A 23,549-nucleotide genomic window follows, 5' to 3' on the forward strand; every position below is an offset into this window, starting at 1 on the left:
TGGTTTGCAAGGAAAGCATTTATAACCTTAAAGCACTAAAGAAATGTGAGCTCTTATTATCATCACTGTCATGCAGCTGTTATTCCTCCTATAATGCTTACATCTCACCTGTACAGTCAGAGCTGGGAGCTCTGCAGTTATTAACTCAGCAGCATGAATGAGCACTGCAGCACAACTACCTAATGCTTGTTTCCAAGGACAGCATGTCCCAGCCAATCAATATTGAGGCTGCCCTGGATATCCACTGTTTCCATTTAAAGCAAGGATCACCTGTGCTGCTACAATACCTCACAGGGGGGAAAAATTAAATCTCTCTCTGGTCTAGAAACAAAATGAGCTCAAAACTAAGATAGAATGAAAATTCAGACAAGCCAAATCACCATTTTGGGCTGTAAAATCAGGCCACCTTCAAAACAGGCTGCATTGTTTATGAACTGAAACTAAATAAAGCATAAAGGCCATGCAAAAAGATTAGTGAATTTGGAGTCAGAAGGCCTGGGTTCAAATCCTAGGCCAAATGAATACTTCTTGTGTGAGCCTGTACAAGTTAGTTATCTCCTCCCTACTCTTCTCCCTATCCCAACTTCCTTGTCTATAAACTGAGATGGTTCACATGGGTAATTAAAGTACTTTCTAGCTATAAGTCCAATATTCTTAAATAAAACCACTTTCAACAATCCTGAAAAAGTATCCCAATTTTTAAGGAACAGAATAACTTAACTGAGTAGGCAAGACCTCAAATCTCTTCCCAACAACGTTGGCTCATTAAGTGTCCTTTTCCCCTCATTGTGTTTAGAAAGGTCAATCAGAAATGGGCCACACATATGAAACTTCTGCCATAACAACATGCAGGCAGTTATGAATGCCTCAGAATTGGTGGCTATCTCCAACACTCACTTAGCATTCAAAGTTCACTAAACACGCTTGTGTTATGTGACATGCATCTCACTAAAACACACACCCCAGCACTATTCTCTTTGTATTCATAACCATCTCTGTAAAATGCTGAGAATATGCCTTCAACTATTAATGTATGAGAGGAAGAAGTCTATTATTGCCTTACTGTGAATACTAGAACACTTCCAAATATGTTCCCAAGCAATCCAGAAGATATCAGAATATTTTTATATTGAAAAAAGATTTCTTTCTGGCACCATTTAAAAAGTCTGTTTAAGTATTAACTACCACAAAGGAACCTCAAGAGGGAAAAATATAACAAAAGCAGCTTTTATTAAGCTCATGTAGCAGAATTTTCAGCCTTGGCTGAAATTCTACCTCTACTTTCTATCACATAACTACTTCGTAATCAGACACTGTGAGAAAGCTTCTTAAATAGGTGACCCTTAATATTCTGGCCCCAAGTCCACTGCAGTGGAAATTAAAAAACAAAAAATAATTTTAAAAATCCTTTTCTAAGTTTTGAAATGAGATTATCATCTAGGCTGGTTGCTATACAACCCCCCTTCTCCCCCCTATCTACCAACTCAACAAGTAGCCCAAGTAACTTCCACTGAAATTACTGGAGAAGAGGGAATTGATCTAGCACCTGAAAGACAAGTTTCCAAATACAACATTGAGGAAATGAACATGATTCCTGCGGGAAAACAAATTGAGAGGGTTCTCAGTTCAAGTGCCTGTTTTTCAGCTACCTCACAGATGCTGTCAAAGCAGTTTTCTGGTATTTGCAATCTGGTGTCACTGAAGAGTCATACATATCAAGTATGACATTTCAGATCAAATGGTTCATGCTCAGATATTAGAGACCACACCCTTGTGGTCTTCAATATGAAAGGTTCAAAGAGCTTCCACAGCCCTACTATATAACTTAAAACTAATTAAGTAACAGGTTTACAATAATTAAAAAGCTAAATCTTTCTTACTGGAACCTTCCAAGATACTTAGGGAAGTAAACACAAACCACAACCACATTCTTCTGACATGTAATGGTGCAGACATATCCACTGTAAATTCTAAACAGGGTTCATGCTCTTTGATCCATAAAAAAACAGTGTCCTTTGCCACTGTGGTTACATAGGGAATCATCTTTGATTAACCTCAGGCTTGCAAAGACTTCTATGTGACAGAATGACTTAACATTATTCTTCCCATCCCAGAATGCAAAGGGTTCAGGTCCCTCACAGGGACATGGGTCCAGAGGCCATGTTTACAAAATTGCCCAGCAGGGTCTGCGAATGGGCACTATGCTATAAGAAATGCCATCTTCACATCTACCACCCCTGGACACCAGGAATCTGTCAACTGTCAGTAGTGATAGATCATGTTCCAACATACCAGGTTGTGTGAATGATTAATGAAAGAGGTGGTCATGTGGCTACCTGAAGCAGACACTAGAGAGGAGATCTAACCCACTGCTGCAAAAATAACTTTAAGAATCATGGAACACTAAAGAAAGGCATGATGGAAAGGAGAATTCTGTTCTCTGAGACTCTTCAAGGTAGCAGAGGACAAAACAATTAGGTATACAAAGGCAACCAAATCTCTGTATCCACATGAGAATGAATTTGTTTCACTCACAGATCCTCTTGTCACAGCCTCACATATCTGAAGCACACCAACAGAACTTACTGACGGTCACATTTCTTTGTCAGAGTCACAAGAACATACATAGGGAGTCTTGAACAAAAGGAGGAACTTGAATTACATTCCGTTATTGCAGTAGCTGCATTGTTCTTACTGAAGATGTCTTAAGACAGGAAATGTAATCATGAAAATAAGAGGCTAATTTTTACCATGTCTTCATTTTTTTACTTTAGGTTCAGGCTGTCAAGTCAGACACCAAGATTCAAAAGAAAATCCCCATAGTGAATTTAGAGGCACTTCATTTCCCTTCCTTGCAAAGTGGGAGATCATGGATGTAGAACACCACAGAAGACAGCAGGTTTTTTTAGTGTGTTGGTTATAGTATTACTGAACTTTTTTTTTTCTCTTTTGTATTCTTTGTTATGAGGAATAGCTCTTGTAGGAAAGATACATTGAGAAAGGTATTGATATTAAAAAACAAAAGATAGCTATAAAAATGAACTTTTAACATTCACTTTTTTTTTTTTGGTGAGGCAAATGGGGTTAAGTGACTTGGCCAGCTAGTAAGTGTCAAGTGCCTGAGGCCAGATTTGAACTCAGGACCTCCTGAATCCAGGCTCAGTGCTTTATCCACTGCACCACCTAGCTGCCCCAAAAATGAACTTAAAAAAAAAAAAGATAGTGAGTTCATTCTGAAATCGTCCTGGTAAATGCATTACTAGCAACAATGTACAAGTGATCTGCCAAAAGGAATTTTTCCTCCCAACTATTAAATATAGAATCTTAGAGCTGAAGGAGACCTTAGAGTTCCTCTAATCCAATCTCCTCATTTTATAGAGGGTGAAAATGAACCCCAGGAAGCCAATAACACCTGCCCAAAGTCATACAGCTAGTCAATGAAAGAGTGAAGTTCTCCTAATTCACAGTCCAAAAGTTCTCTTTTCACTATACCACACTGATTCTTGGTGGTATACCAACATGGGGAAATCAAAAGCTACAAAGTCCTACTATTTCTTCTCTGAGAAGTCAAAAGTCGTGTTGCTTCAGAGGTGGGGGTGACTTACAAAAAGAAAACACTAAGTAAAATTTTAGAGGAGAAGTTAAAGTCCTACACACTCCCTACCTGACCCCACTGCTCTTACCTTAGGTCTTTCTTTAGTAGATAGGCACTCCTCTTCTCTTTCTAGTTCAAGAACTTCAGATGGACTTAGTTGGGTCTCTGCAACACAAGAACAAATTCTTCCACATTATTTCTATTCTCCAAACTAAAACTTTATTAAATAATAATTCACTTTTCATTTTGTTGTGCTGTCACAGTGTCTACAAATCAATCATTTTTTCTCTAAGGGTTATTAATAGCACTATAGATATATGACTATACCTATCTATACACACACGTTTATTCACTTAGTAGAAGCTACTCATATTACTGCTGATGTTGAAGGTCCAGCAGGGAGTTACTAAAAGAATGATGTGGAAATTTGTAAAAGAGACATCAATTCAGAATAAAGGCAAACTAAACAAAGCTACTGAGCCTTTCTTATATGGTTCTTTTACCTGTCTATCTACTTTTTAAGAATTAGCAGATACAATGGCTAGAATACTGGGCCTGGAATCAGGAAGATCTGAGTTCAAATCCAGCCTCAGACACTTACTAGCTAGATGTGTGACCTTGAGCAAGTCACCTAACCTCTATATGCCTTAGTTTTTTCATCTGCAAAATGAGGATAATAAAAGCATTTATCTCAAAGGGTTGATGTGAAAAGCAGTGAGATAATATTTGCAAAGCACTTAGTATGATGGCTGGCACATAGCAAGCACTATATAAATGCTTATTGTAAAAAAGACACACACATATAAGCACTTATATATGTCCATTTGTGTGCATATGCATGGACATACACACACAAAAGCTACATTCTACCTACACTAGGCAAAGTAGTAAACAAGTATGGCAAAGAGCTTTGTGTCACTACACAAAGTAAATAATCTCTCAGCTATATGGAATTTAATCAAGTACAATGATAGTTGATATACATAATGATGATGTGGCAAGATCCTTAAGTGCCCCCTATGTTATCAAACTAAGATTAAATTGTGGTCAGTACAATTTTAAGATTAAATGTCTTTTACTGTATGCTAGTATTATGAAATTAGTAATTGCACAGAAACATTATTATCCAGAATATTTGAGCACTCTATTTATTCCCCACTATGCTGCAAAAAATAGAACTTGCTGTATATCCACTACAGCATTTTCTTTGTCAGGTTTTACTGAGAAATGTTATGAGAAAACACAGTCAGTCTCTTCAAAGGCAAGGGCTGATTACTGCTTGGACTACTGCAATCATAAAAAGTCTTCACTTCTGATTTTGAGAAATGACTGAAATATCTGACATTACTGATGGCTAAAGTGGGCATGGCTCCCCATAAAAACACGACACTGGAAGAGTACACAACAGTATAGCTCTATGCTACAATACTGATATTTTACCCCAAAGAGGGTAGAGTGCTAGAAGCTTAGAACTGCCAGAGATCCTAGACAACAAGATGCAGAAAACACAGACTAATCTTCTTTGTGTTTCACCTATAAGGACCAAAACATACAGCATCGATTCATATGTGGCATACATGTTAAAAAAAAAAAAAAGGTTGGCTTCTCTGGTAGGGTCCTTACTCTCTTTAGGCAAAAAGAATTTTAATGGTATAGAAACCCTTTACAATCTCACTTTGTGGTAGTTTATGTCAGCTAACGTTTGGACTTAATTACCAGGCTAATGACAGTGAGTCATGATCGTAAAAGCCATCCAACCTCAGTCATGGAGTGTTTGCCTTTTTCTCTCATTAATTGTGGCTTTTGAGATCATTGTTATTTCCAGGTTCCTCTCAGTTGGAGCCTGCCATGATGTCAGATGCTATCATTCTAGATAATGGAGTTAGTGACTTGGGTTGGTGTAAGACAGTGGGCACTCAGCAAAGAGAACTAAAGTTTTCTTTTTCATAGCCTTCCTAGGGAGCACAATCCTGGCAAAAGCAGAGTGATTAGCAGATACGTCTTCTGCAAAAACCTCATTTTAACCAAATTTGGGGGAAAAAATCTGTAAAAACCTACTTCTAACCCTAGCTTCTTAATTTAAAACAATTAAGATCTTTATAATACCCCAGTGTCACTATAGTGTCAGATGTATGTCTGAGTCCCTAAGGACAAAGACTAAAAAAACAAAAGTCTCCTTGATGAACCTAACAGGACCTTACAAAAGCCAGAAATGATGATACCTAGGTACAGAAGGGAAAAACAAACCAAAAACAGTCATCCAAATTCCACTTGAAAATCTCTACTATAGAAGGACTTGTTAGGTGGTAGACTAGATAGAGCAGTATATGGAGTCAGGAAAAGACCCAAGTTTGAATTGTGCCTTATGGACTTGCTAGTTGTGTGATGCCCGGCAAATCACTTGACTTCTCTCACCTTCAGTTTTTTCATCTGTAAAATGGAGACATAACGCATACCTCACGAAATTGTTGTAAGAATCAAATGAGGTAGTGATAGGACTTGAACCTTAAAGCACTACACACATGTGCACATGTGTACACACACACACACACACACACACACACACACATACACACACACACAAAAGAATCTCAGTGCAGTTAAGCTATGAAAGCTTAAAACTATACTGATATTTTTGGCATACCCCGATCAACATCATCACAACAATCATATAATAATGTATATAATAAGTAGAGCTATTCTAAAATAGAAAGGACTACCTTTAGGAGGTAATGAGTTCTCTATCACTGGAAATTCTTATTATTATATATTAATTATATAATTATTATAATTATTATTCTCAGTGGTGAGAAACTCATCACCTCCCAAGGAAGCCCCTTCTACTTTAGGGTAGCTCTGATTATTATGTAGTTTTCCCTTACAACCTTATTTCTATAATTTAGAAAAGGGTACGATGAGGCAACCAGCAAGGTTAACTGTCTTATCTGAAATGAAGGAAAAGTCAAAAGGCCCGAGTTGTAGTACAAATTCAGCCTCCTGAATTCCTATGCAATAATACCACACTGACCCACAACACAAAAAAAGAAAAATACTGCAAAGAATCCATATTTAATGACAAATAATGCATCATACCAGATTTGCAGGATACAAAAAACCAACACATAAGATCCAGTGTTTCCTGAAGCTGTAGTTAATTAAGCAAATGCTATTCCTGGTGCTATGCTGGCATCTCTGAGGAGGATGGTATGTAAACAAACAAACAAGAGTCATGTTAATTCCAATACTAAAAAAAAAAATTCCCTGTGACAAGAGGGGGAGGAGAAGAATTGGAGTTAGAGATAGTCTACCAAATGGACTGTGGATTTAAAACAAATCAAAAGAACTTTTAAAAAGTGTACTGAAGGGGGTTTTGAAAACCAAGCAGAGGAACATGCAAATATTTGCAAAGTTAGTGGGGCTCTTACCTGGGCAAACAGTGATCTCTTCTGCAGAGCTTCCCCTGGCAATGACTGGGCTTCTCTTACTGGTCAGTGGGCTTAGAGCAGTGGAGCTGAAAAAAGACCAACAGTCAAAATAAATTCCCAGTGAAATAAATCAGAGAGCAAGAACAAAGTAATGCTGAGTGACAGAATATCAGACAATATATTTGGTAATACAAAGTGACAGAATATTCAACACCTGCAATCCTACAAAAAACAATGGGAATATGAAAAGCAATGGTGGAAATACCAGGAGAAAAATGTGGGGAAAAAACCCAAACACACTTGCAACTTCAGTTCCAGGGAAATCACTACATGAAAAGGAGCTCCTTCTAGAGAATTCACAAAGGAAGGTTGGAGGGTAAGCACTGCCTGTGTGCATCAGAGAAGGCAAAAATCTCCACTCCAATCTAAAGATGTCAAAGGTTTGTTTTATATTGCTTATCTTGAGTAAGCCTGAACATTGCAGTGATTTGTACACTCAGAGAAAAGAACTTGGAGAGCCTCCTGACATTGCACTAGTTTCTTCCCACCTTTCTGTTAATTTTCTTTTTTATCTCAAGATACTTCTTTCTAAAGCAGCAAAAAAAAAAAAAAAAATAGACTACAACTCTCCAAGCTGCCCTACAGCAAAAATCTGCCCACACAAGTTGAGCATCTATTTTGTGCAGAACTTAACTATGCATGGCTTCTCCCTATCTGACCTTCTGGTTCTCCCTGCCCGTTCACAGAATGCAATCTCTTCCTGACATAAGAACACGTGGTTTAGGGATGTGGGCATTCAGAGCTGGCCCCCTCCTGCTTCACTGAGCTTTACGATTAGTTTGATCAAGTATGCAAGAAAACACTTTAAAAAAAAAACAACACAAATCCCCATGTCAACCAAGAACCACAGAGAAGAGAGAACAGCCACCATTGATTCATGATAAATAACTAAATCCTGATAGGAAACCACAAGTGATTTCTCTCTCTAAATAAAACATCTCAAAGCATTTGTTAGAAACCCAAGCCAGGCACAGTTTACTCTGCGTGTAACATCAGGGCTCTATTCAAAGGGTCCATCACAAAACAATTTGCTGACATTTATAAAATGGGCTAATCAATTTGAAGTCAAACCACATTGCCTGCTACTCCAACTATCTCCTGGTGACAAAGCGTATAATCATTTATTAAAACCTACATCTGCTCTGCACAGAGCTCACCACAACAAAGCAAAGAGGCCCGCAGGAAGCAGAAAGCCTTCTCCAGTTAAAACCACTTCCAAAACCGTTTGAATAGCCTGAAAATTCAACCAAAGCCATATTTTCCATCATTGGAAGAAATTCTTCTAGGCTGGTGCACAGGCTATACTACCCTTCTGTTCCACCTAACCAAATCCGACCTAGGTTCGAAGGCCTGGCTCCAATTGCAAAGAGTTTTCCTTGACGCTTCCAACCTTCTTTGATCTCTCTCTGGTCACAGAACTTATGTGGACTCACCATCACCACAATTTGAACTGGGACTTGGGTCAGATTTGGCTATATGGAGAAAAGGAAACAGTGTGAGCAAAGACAGTTTAGAGGGGAGCACGAATGGGTCTGGCAGATAGTGAGGATAACACTATCAGCTTGTGAAAAACACAGACTACACATATGTTATAACCACTAGAGTGTGTGATAGCTAGGCCTCATCTTCAAAACAGGAATACCAACCACTCAACCCAAAAGAACAACTCTTGAAATTCCCAACAGTTTGGAGCAGTGTCCAGTCAGTCAGAAGTATGGCTAGACATCACAATTAGCCAGTAACCAGATTCCATGACATTGTTATAAAGAATCACGGTGACTATCCCAAACCAAATTTATGGGAGATACCTGGGGAAAAGACAGCCCCTGTCTTTAAGGAGCTTATAATTTACTCAGGGAGACATGAATAGAAAATAAAGAGAAAAATAATACAAGACTATATATAATTGTGTTAAATCATATAACAGAGATTATCAGAGGAGCCCATAAAATGGAGATTATAACCAGAAGGTAGAAGAATCAAGGAAAGCTTCATGGAAGCTATGAAACTGAAGCGGGGCTTTGGAGGAGAACTAGTACTTAGCCACGGAAAAAGGCATGTGGGGAAAGCACAGGGACAAGGAGAAAAGAATTAACATGGTATAAAATTAACATATGGTCAGATGGAGGAAAGCTAAGGGGGAAAAACCAGGAAAATACCATCATATTGGAGCTGAGGTTCCTAGAAATACAATAAGCCAGCCTCTGCGAAGGCCATGCCAGGTGCTGTTTAAACAGGAAAGACTCTACCCTCAAGAAGCTTAGAGTCTAAGGAGGAAGAAAAGGCATCAAGGTAGATAATAATGACAAAGTACGTTAAAAAAAAATTCAAAGAAAAAATGGGTTCAAAATCCAAAGCAGATCATCATTATGAACTGGGGCAAAAATCAGGGCAGTCTTCCTAGAAGTGAGAGTAGAATTGGGCTTTAAAGGATGGGTAGAAATGTAGTACACTATGCTGAGTGAGATGAGCAGAAGCAGGAGAAAATCGTACACAGTATCAACAACACTGTGTGTTGATCAACTGTGACAGACTCGACTCTTCTCAGCAATACAATGGTCCAAGATAATTCCAAAGGACTCATGATGGAAAATGCTCTCCACATCCAGAAAAAACAAACTGTTGAATCTGGATGGAGATCAAACCATACTATTTCTATTGTTTTTGTTGTTGTTTTTCTTTTTTGAGATTTTTCCTTTTTGTTCTGATTCTTCTCTCATTACAAGACTAATACAGAAATATGTTTAATGTGACTGTACATATATAACCCATATCAGATTGCTTGCTGTCTTGGGGAGGGGTGAGGTAGGGAAAAAATTTGAATCAAGAAAAACAAATATTGAAAACTATCTCTACGTGTAACTGGAAATTAATAAAATATATGGAGGGGGGGAAGAAATGTAGTACACTGGGAGGAGAGGGGGGAAGGGTGTTGATGAGATTGGACAGAGAAAAGAGTCCAAGCACAGGGAACAGCATGAACCAAGGCAGACAAACATGAAAATCCAGTGTGTTGGGAAAGCAGAGAGCACAATATGTGTAGAAGGAGAGTAATATGAAATAATGGCTAGAAAGGGGGATAGACTTCCAGAGTCTGAACCAGAGGAAAACTGCCTAGTTCCCACATATGTGACCATTAAAACCCTAAAGTTCACATAAGAGTAAATAATAATCAAGAAAAACAATGAGAAAAAAAAAGAAAAACAATGAGAAACTACAGCAAATAATTTCTTCTATCCCAGAACTATATACTAAGTCAACCAGAAGCCTAAAGGCTATAAAACAGGGGGCCCTACAAGTAACACAAGCACCAACCCAGAGCAGGATCCTGGAGTGCCCTGAGAGGGGCAGCCTGCAAGGTACTACATCCAGAAGTGAAGGACGTGGTAGGTTTGGTATGACTATATACTTGTGATGGGCTCTGTTTTTTCTTGCCTTCTCAGTAGACAGAAGAGGCGAAAGGAGAGAATTTGGAACTGACAATAAAATGAAACTGGGGGGGGGGGGGTCAGAACACAACCAGGCCCAAAAGCCCAGCAGGGGGTAGGAACCAGGCCCAGGAACAAAGCTCCAATTCAGGAACTAAAGTTTTAGAGATGAGTAAATCAAAGACAACACTGACCAGTTTCAAAAATTATTGCAAATCCAGAGATCACCTAAAAGGGACAAGTCACTCCAAGCAGAGACTCAAAGGAAAAAACAGATTTCACTAGGACTACATGAATATATAGAAGAAATGAAACAGTAAACACAAAAAATTGGAATAAAATAAAAACTCCAAAGAATTGTTAGGAGAATAAGTAGCTTGCTTGAAATAGAAAGTGATAACCCTTACCCAAGAATTGGATCCCCTGAAAACCAGAAGAGACCAATGAGAAACTACATATGTTATCAAGAAATATTAAAATGAAATCAAAAGGCTGAAAAAATAGAAGAAAATTTAGAATAACTGAGATTTTTTTTTTAATTTAGAAAACAAGTCAAGGAAAAATTATTTTAAGAATCAATGTTCTGGGGGGCAGCTAGGTGGTGCAGTGGATAAAGCACCGGCCCTGGATTCAGGAGTACCTGAGTTCAAATCTGACCTCAGACACTTGACACTTAACTAGCTGTGTGACCCTGGGCAAGTCACTTAACCCCCATTGCCCCGCAAAAAAAAAAAAAAAAGGAGAAAAGTACTATGGAAACATATTAAGAAATAACCCCCCCCCCAAAAAAAAACCCTCAAAAAAAAAAATCAATGTTCTGGAGATGCGCACTGCCTCTTCCCCCTCCAGCTGGAACCCATAACGGCCTGCCAGTGCCCCTGACCCTCAGTAACCATGTGTGACCGCGTGGCCATAATAAAAAATGTGGACATGTAGGAGAAGATGCAGCAGGACTCCGTGGAGTGTGCCACCCAGGCCCTGGAGAAGTATAACACAGAGAAGGACATAGCAGCCCACATCAAGAAGGAGTTTGACAAGAAGTATAACCCCACCTGGCACTACATCGTGGGGAGGAACTTTGGCAGGTAGGTGACACATGAGACAAAGCACTTCATCTACTTCTACATGGGCCAGGTTGCCATTCTCCTGTTCAAGTCTGGTTAGAGCAAGGCCTGTGCCTCCTGCCCCAAGAGCCATCCAAATCACAAGGACTGTAGCCTAAATTCCAAATACCAGAGACTGAACTATCTTCAGCATTGCCATGGGAACACCTCAAGCTTTAAGTCTTTATTGGGTTGTTGTTGTACAAGGCATCCTATGGACTCGTTTGTTGTGGTTACAAAACAATTAGAAAAAAAAAAGATCAATGTTCTGTCTGAGATCCATGATGAAAAAAATGAACACTATGTCTTAAAAAATCATAAATAAAAACTGCTCAGATCTATGAGAAGCAAAGGAAAATAAAAATAAAAAACAATGTACTAATCATCCCCTAAAAGAAGTCCCAAAAGAAAAAAGTCATAGACAAAATCCTAAGCTTCCATGTCAAAGAAAAGAAAATTCTGCAACAACCTAGAAAGAAGCATAAGTACTGAGAGACAACAATCAAGCTCACACAAAACCTAGCAGCTTCGACAAGAAATATTCTAAAAGGCAAAGGACACAGACTTACAAACAAAAGTAATTTACCCTGCAAAGCTAAGTATCATCTTACTGGGGTAGTTGAGTTGGTAGGGGGAGGGAGAAGGAAATGGAACTTTTAATGGAAGACTTTGAAGCATTTCTGATGAGAATGCCAGAGCTAAGTAAGAACTTTGAAATACAAACACAAAGAGTCCAGAGAAAACCTAGAAAACCAAAATTATTTGAGCAACTAAAAGGAGCTGCATGATAACATAGTGTAACATTTTAAAAGGGGAAAGAGAAACAAATATCCCTTCCAAATCTCAAATTCCTCAAAAAGTAGTAAAGTAATGAATTAAATAATAAAAACAAAGGCCCTAGAGGTGGTTGTTCATGTCCTGAGGGTTTGAAGAGGAACATGAGAAAGGAAAGTAAAAAAGAATAAATTGGTACAGAAATGATGAAGAGGGTAGAACTTGCTATTTATTCTCATAATTAGGGTTTATGACAAGAATATACAAACATGGAGGAAAAAGGTGGGTTAGGGAAATAGGCCTCAGATGAGCCTCACTCCTGTCTGAAATGGACAATAGAGGATTAATAAGAACACATACACACAAGGAGGCAGCTAGGTGGCACAGTGGATAAAGCACGGGCCCTGGATTCAGGAGGACCTGAGTTCAAATGTGATCTCAGACACTTGACACTTACTAGCTGTGTGACTCTGGGCAAGTCACTTAACCCTCATTGCCCTGCCCCCAAAAAAACCAAACAAACAAAACACACACACACATATACTTTGGTGTAGAAAATAGAAAACTCAAAAGCGCACAGATAGGGAGAGGGAAATAAAACTAGGCAAGGAATGTAGTTCAGTCGTGTTCAACTCTTCATGTCCCCATGGACTACAGCACACCAGACCCTTCAATCTTTAACTCTCTCTTAAAGTCTAAGTTCATGTTGTTTCCATAACACCATCTATCGCATCATCTGCGGGCCTCTTTTCCTTTTGCCTTCAATCTTTCCCAACACCAGGGTCTTTTCCAATAAATCTCATCTTCTCATTATGTAGCTAAAGTATTTACAGTTCAGCTTCAGTATTTGACCTTCCAGTGAATAGCCTGAATTAACTTCTTTAAGCATCAACTGATTTGCTCTCCTTGCTGTCCAAAGGACTCTCAAAAGTTTTCTCCAACACCACAATTCAAAAGCATCAATTGTGCAGGCACTCAGCTTTCCAAATTTCACAGCCATATATTGCTATTGGAAAAACCATAGCTTTGACCATATGGACCTTTGTGAGCAAGGTGATGCCTCTAATTTTTAGTATGCTGTCCAGATTTGCCATAGCTTTCCTACCAAAAAATGAGCATCTTTTAACTCATGGCTGCAGTCACTGTCTGCAGTGATCTTTGAGCCCAAAAACATAAAATCTGATACCACTTCCATTTTTTTCTCCATTTCCCAGTAAGTGATGGGACTAGTTGCAAAGATCTTAGGGTTTGGTTTTTTTGGTTTTTTTTAAATATTAAGCTTCAAGCCAACCTTTTCCATTCTCCTCTTTCACCGTCATCAAGAGGCTTCTTCATTCCTCTTCACTTTCTACCATTAGAAGGCAAGGAATAGAGAGCAGCTAGGTGGCACAGTGGATAAAGCACTGGCCCTGGATTCGGGAGGACCTGAGTTCAAATCTGGCCTCAGACACCTGACACTTACTAGCTGTGTGACCCTGGGCAAGTCACTTAACTCTCATTGCCCTGGAAGAAGAAAGAAGAAGGAAGGAGGAGGAGAAGGAAGGAGGAGGAGGAGGAGGAGGAAGGAAGAGGAGAAGGAAAAAGGAGGAGGAGGAGGAGAAGGAGGAGGAGAAAGAGGAGAAGGAGGAGGAGGAGGAGGAGGAGGAAGGAAGAGGAGAAGGAAAAAGGAGGAGGAGGAGGAGGAGAAGAAGAAGGAGGCAAGGAACAGCTACAAACAAGACAAACTTCCCAGAAAGGAAAGGGGTAAAAATGGAAGAAAAAACTAAGAAATGGCACAGTGCATAGAGTACCAGGCCTAAAAGTCAAAAGACTCATCTTCCTGAGTTTAAATATGGCCTCAGATGCTTACTAGCTATGTGATCCTGGGTAAGTCACTTAACTCTGTTTGACTCAGTTCCTCATCTGTAAAATGACCTGAAGAAGGAAATGACAAACCACTCCAGTATCTCTGCCTAGAAAACCCCAAATGGAGTCATGAACAGTTGGACACAACTGGAAAACGACCAAAAAAGGGGTCCTTCAACAACTAGAGAATAGCTGAACAAATCGTGGTATCTGAATCTAATACTATTACATTATAAGAAATGATGAAATAAATGATCGAAGAGAATCCTGGGTAGAGTGAATTGAAGCAGGGTTAAGTGAGCAGAATCATGGTCTAATTATATATAAGGACAGTGACATTATAAAGAAAATTAATTTTTGAAAGATTTAAGAATTCTCAATGCAATGATGTCCCATTTCTCCAGAGGACACATGATAAGATAATTACCCACCAGACAGGCAGCCATAGGACTCAAGATGCAGAAAGAGACATGAATTTCTGGACTTGGACAACTATGTGGATTCATTTTGCTTGTTATACTTATTTGTATAAAAAGGATGGTTTTTTGCTCTTTCTTTCTCCAAGTTTTTAATTAGGAGAGAACACGGGGGCAGGAGTCCCAGGGTTAATAACATAGCCACTAAGGGGCAGCTAGGTGGCACAGTGGCTAAAAGCACTGTGTAACCCTGGGCAAGTCACTTAAACCCTAATTGCCCCGCCCAAAAAAGTCTCTTCTGGGGCGGCTAGGTGGGGCAGTGGATAAAGCACCAGCCCTGGATTCAGGAGTTCCTGAGTTCAAATCCAGCCTCAGACACTTGACACTTACTAGCTGTGTGACCCTGGGCAAGTCATTTAACCCCATTGCCCCGTAAAACAAAACAAAATAACATAGCCACTAAAAACAAAAAAGGCTAATGAAATACTCTTAATTATGCACAGAAATTCAGAAAAAAAAACCCAGATGAGCAGAAAAATTTTCAAAGTTATATGTAGAATTGATTATATTCTTCTCAAAGCAAGTCATATAAAATGGAACATTCAGTTTTATATAGCATCCTTTTTCTTTATTCTGCTGTGTGTATTTCTATACATTGGGGGCATTGGGGGCAATGGTACAGAAGAGTTCCAGGGGACTCGTGATGGAAGAGGATCTCCAAATCCAGCCAAAAAAAAAAAGAACCGCGGAGTATAGCTGCTGATTGGACCATACTATTTCTTTTGTTTTGGGTGCTGTTGTTTTTCTATTTTGAGGTTTTTCCTCATTGCTCTGATTTTTCTCTTATAACATGACTAATGCAGAAATATGTTTAATGTTATTATATATATATAAAAAACCTATTATCATATTACCTGCTGTCTAGGGGAGGGGGGAGCAAGGGGAGGGAGGGAGAAAAATCTGAAATGTTAAGCTTGTAAAATGTTGAGAACTATCTTTACATGTAACTGGGAAAAAAATACTTTTATCAGAAAAAAAAATGCATTGGGGGGAGGGAAGAAAAATTCCAGACTGTAAAAGGACATATATAAAGAAGTAGATGAAAATTAGGTTGGCTAGATTATGATGGAACCAAGTATGAAAGGTGCTTAAAAAATCACTGAAGTTTCTTAAGCAGCAGAAAGATTTGGCACTGAAATTCCAGAGTCTGAATCCCTTCTCTACTACTTATTAACCAAGGCGATCTAAACTCCTGAACCAGTTCCTCAACTGTAAAATGAAGGATTTAGGCTAGATGATGTCTAAGATTCCTTCCAGATCAAAATTCTGAGATATGAAGACCATTGTAACTGCTGCCTAGATTCTTGCAATGTCTTTCTAGTTAATTTCCCTGCCTCAAGTCTCACCCCAGCCTAATTAATTCTCCACTCTACAACCAAAGCAATATTCCTAAAGGACAGGTCTCAGTGTGTCACTCACCTATTCCACAAACTGACTCCAGTGTACTCAATTACTTCAAAGATCAATATAATATCCTGTTTTTTCTTTTTAAAATTTATTTAGTTATATTTTGAGTTCCAAGTTGTCCCTTCCCCTCCCTCCCAACCCCACATTAGAGAAGGCCAACATTTGAGAGACCTTTCATATATATGTGTGTGTGTGTGTGTGTGTGTGTGTGTGTGTGTGTGTGTGTGTGTGTGTGTGTGTGTGTGTGTGTGTGTATATATATATATATGGAACCATACAATATATACTTCCATACATCAGTTCTTTCTCTGAAGGTGGATAGCATTTTCCTTTATAAGGCCTTCACAGTGGATCTGAATGTTCATATTACTCAGAATAGCTTAGTCATTCAGTGACTTTTCAAACAATACTGCTGTTATACAATATTCTCTTGGTTTTCATTTCACTCTGCATTATTTCATGCAAGTCTTTCCACGTTTTTCTAAAATCAACCTGCTCATCATTTCTTACATCACATATCACCACAACCTACTCGGCCATTCCCCAATCGATGGGCATCCCCTCAATTTCCAGTTCTTTGCTACCACAAAGAGAGCTGCTATAAATATTTTAGAACTTAGGCATTCTTTTCCTTTTTCCCTTATCACCTGGGGAAATAGACATTAATAGTGGTACTGCTGGGTCAAAGGGTATATACACAGTTTTATAATTCTTTGGGCATAATTACAAATTACTCTACAAAATGGTTGTATTAGTTCACAATTCCACCAATAGTGCTTTAGTGTTCCAATTTTTCCACATTCCCTCCAACATGTGTCATTTTCCCCTTCTATCATTTTAACTACTCTGATAGGTGTGAGATGCTAACTCGGAGTTGTTGTTTTTTAATAATAAACATTTTTATTTAAAATTCTGAGGGGGCAGCTAGGTGGCTCAGTGGATAGAGCACTGGTCCTGGAGTCAGGAAGACCTGAGTTCAAATCCGGCCTCAGACACTTGACACTTACTAGCTGTGTGACCCTGAGCAAGTCACTTAACCCCCCATTGCCTCACTAAAAAAAATTTAATTAAAAAAAATTTTTTTTTAAATAATAAGATTGAAAACTTTCTGTATCAGGGCAGCTAGGTGGCACAGTGGATAGAGCACCAGCCCTGGAGTCAGGAGTACCTGAGTTCAAATCTGGCCTCAGACACTTGACACTTACTAGCTGTGTGACCCTGAGCAAGTCACTTAACCCCCCATTGCCTCACTAAAAAAAATTTAATTAAAAAAAAATTTTTTTTTAAATAATAAGATTGAAAACTTTCTGTATCAGGGCAGCTAGGTGGCACAGTGGATAGAGCACCAGCCCTGGAGTCAGGAGTACCTGAGTTCAAATCTGGCCTCAGACACTTAACACTTACTAGCTGTGTGACCCTGGGCAAGTCACTTAACCCCAATTGCCTCACTAAAAGAAAAAATAAAATAAAATAAAATTCTGAGTTCCAAATTCTATCCCTCTTTCATTCCCTTCCCCTCCCTTTCCTTGAGGCACTAAGCAATCAGATATAGGTTATACACGTGCAATTATGTAAAGCATTACCATATTAGTCATTCTGTACAAGAAAACTCAAGTGAAAGAAATAAAGGGAAAATAGTATACTTCAGTCTGTGTTCAATCAATATCAGTTCTTTCTTTGGAGGTGGATAGTATACTTCATCATTAGTCCTTTGGGATTGTCTTGGATCACTGTATTGCTGAGAACAGTTAAGTCATTTACAATTCTTCATTGAACAATATTGCTGTCACTGTGCACATTGTTCTCTTGGTTCTGTTCACTTTACTATGCATCAATTCATGTAATTCTTTCCAGGTTTTTCTGAAATTATCCTGTTTATCATTTCTTATAACACAATAATATTACACTACAATCATATACCACAGCTTGTTCAGCCATTCCAATTGATGAGCATCCCTTTCATTTCCAATTCTCAGCCACCACAAAAAGAGCTACTATAAATATTTCTGTGTAAATAGGCCTTTTTTCTCTTTTTTGGGATGTCTTTGGGATATAAACCTAGCAGTGATATTGCTGGATTAAAGGGTATTCATATACCCTTTGACCCAGTAATACCACTACTAATACCACTACTATCCCAAAGAGATCATGAAAAAGGGAAAAGGACCCACATGTTCAAAAATATTTATAGCAGCTCTCTCTGTGGTGGCAAAGAACTGGAAATTGAAGGGATGCCCATCAACCGGGAAATAGCTGAACAAGTTGTGGTATATGAATGTAATAGAATACTATTGTGCTATAAGAAATGATGAGCAGGTAGATTTCAAAAAAAAAACCTGGAAAAACTTAAGTAAACTGATGCTGAGTGAGGTAAGCAGAACCAGGAGAACATTGTACACAGTAACAGCAACATTGTGTGATCATCAACTGTGATAGACTTAGCTCTTCTCAGCAAGACAATTCTAAAGGACCCATGATGAAAAATGCTCTCTACATCCAAAAAAAAACACTGTAGAATCTGAATGCAGATTGAACCATACTGCTTCTACTTTTTTTTTCTTTTTTGAGGTTTTTCCCCTTTAGTTCCAATTTTTTTCAAAACATGACTAAGGCAGAAATATGTTTAACGTGATTGTATATATATATAACCTATATCAGATTGCTTTCTGTCTTGGGGAGGGGGGAGGGAGGGAGAAAAATTTGGAACTCAAAATTTTATAAAAACAAATGTTGAAAACTATCTTTACATGTAACTAGAAAATAATTTTAAAATTAATTTTAAAAAAGGGTATGCGGGACAGCTAGGTGGCACAGTGGATAGAGCACTGGCCCTGGATTCAGGAGGACCTGAATTCAAATCCAGCTTCAGACACTTAACACTTACTAGCTGTGTGACCCTGGGCAAGTCATTTAACCCCAATTGCCCTGCCAAAAAGAAAAAAGGGTATGCACAGTTTGATAGCATTTGGGCATAGTTCCAAATTGCTTTTCGGAACAGTTGGATCTGTTCACAACTCCACCAACAGTGAATTAGTGGCCCAGTTTTCCCACATCCCCTCCAACATCCAACATTTTCCTTTGTTATATTTGACACTCTCATAGGTGTGAGGTAGTACCTAAGAATTGTTTTAATTTGCATTTCTCTTATCAATGAAGACAGCTAGGTGGCGCAGTGGATCAAGCACCAAGCATGGAATCAGGAAAACCTGAGTTCAAATCAGACCTCAGACATTTACTAGCTGTGTAACCCTGAGCAAGTCACTTAACCCTGTTTGCCTCAGTTCCTCATTTGTAAAGAGGGCTGGAGAAGAAAATGGCAAACCACTCCAGAATCTTTGTCAAGAAAACTGCAAATGGGATCATGAAGAGTCAGACACTACTAAAATGACTCAACAACAACAACAAATGAAGAGCATTTTCTTCATATGACTATATAAGCTTTGATTTCTTCTATCAAAAAAAATGCCTGCTCATATCATTTGACTATCAATTGGGAAATGATATTCTTATACATTTGACTCAGTTCTCTATATATTTCAGATATGAGGCCTTTATCCAACAAACTGTCCACAAATTTTTTCCTGAATTTTATGCTTTCTTTCTAATCTTGGCTACACTGATTTTATTTGTACAAAACTTTTTAAATTTAATGTAATCAAAATTATCCACTTTACATCCCACAATGCTATCTCTTATTTATTCATAAATTCTTATCCTATCCACAAATCTGATAAATAATATATTACATACTCTTCTAATTTACTTATGATAGCTCCCTTTATGTCCAGGTCATGTATCCATTTTGACCTTATCTTGGTAAATGGTACAAGATATCATTCTATACCTAGTTTCTGCCAAACTACTTTCTGTTTTTCCAAATAGTGAGTTCTCATCCCAAAAGCTTAGATCTTTACATTAAATGTTACTATAATCATGTACTACTGTGTATTGTATAACTATTTCATTGATCCACCATTCTATTTCTTAGCCAGTACTAGATAGTTGATAATTACTTTTTAATACAGTTTAATATCTGGTACTATTAGACTTCTTTTCTTTACATTTTTTCCATTAATTCCTTTGATATTCTTGACTTCTTGTTCTTTCAAATGCATTTTATTGTTTTTTTCAGCTCGAAATATTTTTTGGTAGTTTGACTGGGATAGCACAGAATAAGTAGATTAGTTTAGGTAGCATTGTCATTTTTATTATATTAGCTTAGCCCATCATGAACAATTAGTATTTCGCTAATTACTTAAAGCTGACTTTATTTGTATAAAAGTATTTTACAATTATGTTCATATAGTTCCTGAGTTTGTCTTGGCAGGTACACTCCCAAGTATTTTATATTGTTCTATGGTTATTTAAATGAAATATATCTTTTGTTAATGATATACAGAAATCCTAATTATTTATGTGGGTTTATTTTATCTCCTTCTACTTTTATAAAAAGGACTGGTTCAACTAATTTTTAGTTGAATCTCTAGGATTTCCCAAGTATACCATCTTATCTGCAAAAGAGATAGTTTTGGGGCAGCTAGGTGGTGCAGTGGATAAAGCACCAGCCCTGGAGTCAGGAGTACCTGAGTTCAAATCTGGCCTCAGACACTTAACACTTACTAGCTGTGTGACCCTGGGCAAGTCACTTAACCCCAATTGCCTCACCAAAAAAAAAAAGAGAGAGAGAGAGAGAGAGTTTTATTTCCTCACTGTTCATTTTGATTCCTTCAATTTATTTTTCTTCTCTTATTGCAATCGATGGCATTTCTAGAACAATAATGAATAATATTGGTGATAATAAGTATCTTTTGTTTCATTCCTAATCTTATTAGGAAGACTTCTAGCTTATCTCCAATACAGATAATGCCCGCTGACAATTTTAGGTAGATTATTGATGTTCAGTCATTTCAGTCCTGTCCAACTCTTCATGACCCCATTTGGGGTTTTCTTGAAAAAGATAGTGGAGTGATTTTCCATTTCCTTTTCCAGCTCATTTTATAGGTGAGGAAACAGAAGTAAACAGGGCTAACTGACTTGTTCAGGGTCAGCTTAATAAATAAACAGTAAGTGTTTAAAACTGGATTAGAACACAAGTCTTCCTGACTCCAGGTCCAGTGTTCTATCCACCTATCCACTGCACCACCTGCCCCTTTTAGGTTTATGCATCTTATAATTTTTTTGGTTTTTGTTTTTAATGAGGCAACTGGGGTTAAGTGACTTGCCCAGGGTCACACAGCTAGCAAGTGTTAAGTGTCTGAGGCCGGATTTGAACTCAGGTACTCCTGACTCTAGGGCTGGTGCTCTATCCACTGCGCCACCTAGCTGCCCCCGCATCTTATAATTTTAAGGAAAAATCCATATATACCTATGCTTTCAAGTGTTGTTGGGGTTTTTTTGTTTTTTGTTTTACTTTTTTGCAGGGCAGTGAGGGTTAAGTGACTTGCCCAAGGTCACACAGCTAGTAAGTGTCAAGTGTCTGAGGCTGGATTTGAACTCAGGTCCTCCTGAATCCAAGGCCAGTGCTTTATCCACTGCGCCATCTAGCTGCCTCTTTCAAGTGTTTTTAATTAGAATGAATGCTATATTTTGTCAAAAGCTTTTTCTGCATCTATTAATATAATCATGATTTTTGTTGATTTTGTTATAATCAATTAAGTCAGTAGTTTTCCTAATATTAAAACAAGCTCCACATTCCTGGTATAAATCCCACTTGGTCAATGTACAAACTTTATGATATATTGCAATAGTCTCCTAGGTAATAATTTATTTAGGATTTTTGTATCCACATTCATTAGTGAAATTGGTCTAGAATTTTCTTTCTGTTTTAACTCTTCTAACACCACCAAATTGTTTTAAAAAGCCCTTCAAAACCTGATCCTTCCTAGCTCTAGTCTTCTTAACATTTGACTCCCCCTTCACACTAGTCTTCTTGTAGTTCATGTTGCAAGACACTCCATCTCTACATGCATTTCCTCTGGCTCTCTCTCTAGTGGGGAACTCTCTCCCTCCTCATCTCTGCTTCCTGGTGGCTCCCTTCAGGTCTCAGCTAAAATCCCACATTCTACAGGAAGTCATTCCTATGCCATTCTTCTGAGATTAAATATCTTATCTGCATATAGTTGTTTGCATCCTGGCTCCCCCATTATAATGAGTATTTTGAGATTAGGGAATATTTTTGCCTTTTTTTGTATTGTCAGGAATTTGGCACAGTGTCTGGTACATAGTAAGTGCTTAATATTAAGTCAGTATGTTGACTTCAACTTGTGTACTTGTCTTATCCTGACCCTCTCTCCCCTCAAAACAGATACTCCTACACATACATTTAAACTGTAAATTCCTTGAGAGCAGCGACTATGCGTATCCCATTTTTATGACCCCCGAAAGAACCCAGCAGAACACCTTCAATGTGAATGGTACTCAATTGAGTCAATTTCACTGAACTGACTTAAATTTCGTATAAAGTTTACAATGAAAATACCAGAAGCACAATGGCAATTTTCTTTGTCTTACCCCACTTGTGCAGTACATCTTCCAATTATTGCTGTGAGTAGAGAACTCAGCCCTAAAGCAACACAAGTCAGATATAATCTCACCTTGATGTAATCGTCATAACTTCATCCTCTTCAGGTATATCCTCAGCAAATAAGACCTGGGAATTCTGCAATGAAATGGACAGTAATTTAATATGTATATACAGTCAAACTGGTTTTTCTCCATTCCTTCATTTTGTTTTTCAGCCCTACCACCAAGCAAACAGGAAAAGAAAATTATATATAAAGTATAACTCTTAAAGTGAATAGTGAATTAGGAGCTAATTTTCAATTTGGCTTACAAATGAGATATTTTAAGCACTTTGTATACAATAGAGCTAAAACAGAACATCTATAAGAGTCTAGAAATATTGCAAGTTAATGTACAGTCTGTCACTATGGTTCTGATGTCTCACTTTTGTGTATGTGGTCAGATGTCTGGAATATTGTGCTCAGTCCTAAGCACTTCATTTTAAGAAGGAAAATGACAAAACCAAAGCTTGACCAAAGGAAGGTTATCAGGATGGTGAAGGGTCTGGAAATCACTCACATGTACAAAAACTATTTACTATAGGAACTGAGTATCTCACTCCCTACTATGTTTCCAGCACATCATGAGGAGGTGAAAGAACTAGAGATCTTTGGTCTGGAGAAAGATTTTTATTTTGAGGGAAGGAGAAATAATAATGAAACATGATGGCTATCTTCAAATATCTAAAGTTATCATTTGGAGAAGAGCTTGGCTCCAGAGGAAAGAACCAGGAACCATGGGTTGAAGTTATTGAGGCACATTTTTTTCTCAAAACAAAGAATTTTCTAAAAATCTTAACTGTCTGAAAATGGAATAAGCTTCCTCATTGTGAGTTAGTGGGCTCCCCATCACTTGAAGGGTTTGACCAAAAGCTC

At 38.1% G+C, this 23,549-nt stretch overlaps 1 protein-coding gene and 1 pseudogene across 3 annotated transcripts in view; one reads left to right on the forward strand and one right to left on the reverse strand.

Moving 5' to 3' along the window:
* The window catches only part of UIMC1 (ubiquitin interaction motif containing 1), a 140,860-nt gene that overhangs the window by 53,768 nt on the left and 63,543 nt on the right, over positions 1–23,549 (reverse strand). For all 3 annotated transcript variants that reach the window (XM_043981651.1, XM_043981649.1, XM_043981650.1), the window contains 3 exons: positions 22,707–22,771; positions 7,021–7,106; positions 3,684–3,760 (listed from right to left, as the gene is read on the reverse strand). In XM_043981651.1, coding sequence (XP_043837586.1) covers positions 3,684–3,760; positions 7,021–7,106; positions 22,707–22,771 — 228 coding nt within the window. The remainder of the gene's footprint in view (positions 1–3,683; positions 3,761–7,020; positions 7,107–22,706; positions 22,772–23,549) is intronic.
* LOC122739922 lies at positions 11,403–11,672 on the forward strand (annotated as a pseudogene).

Source organism: Dromiciops gliroides, chromosome 2, assembly GCF_019393635.1.
Source record: "Dromiciops gliroides isolate mDroGli1 chromosome 2, mDroGli1.pri, whole genome shotgun sequence".
Classification (NCBI taxonomy): Eukaryota; Metazoa; Chordata; class Mammalia; order Microbiotheria; family Microbiotheriidae; genus Dromiciops; species Dromiciops gliroides.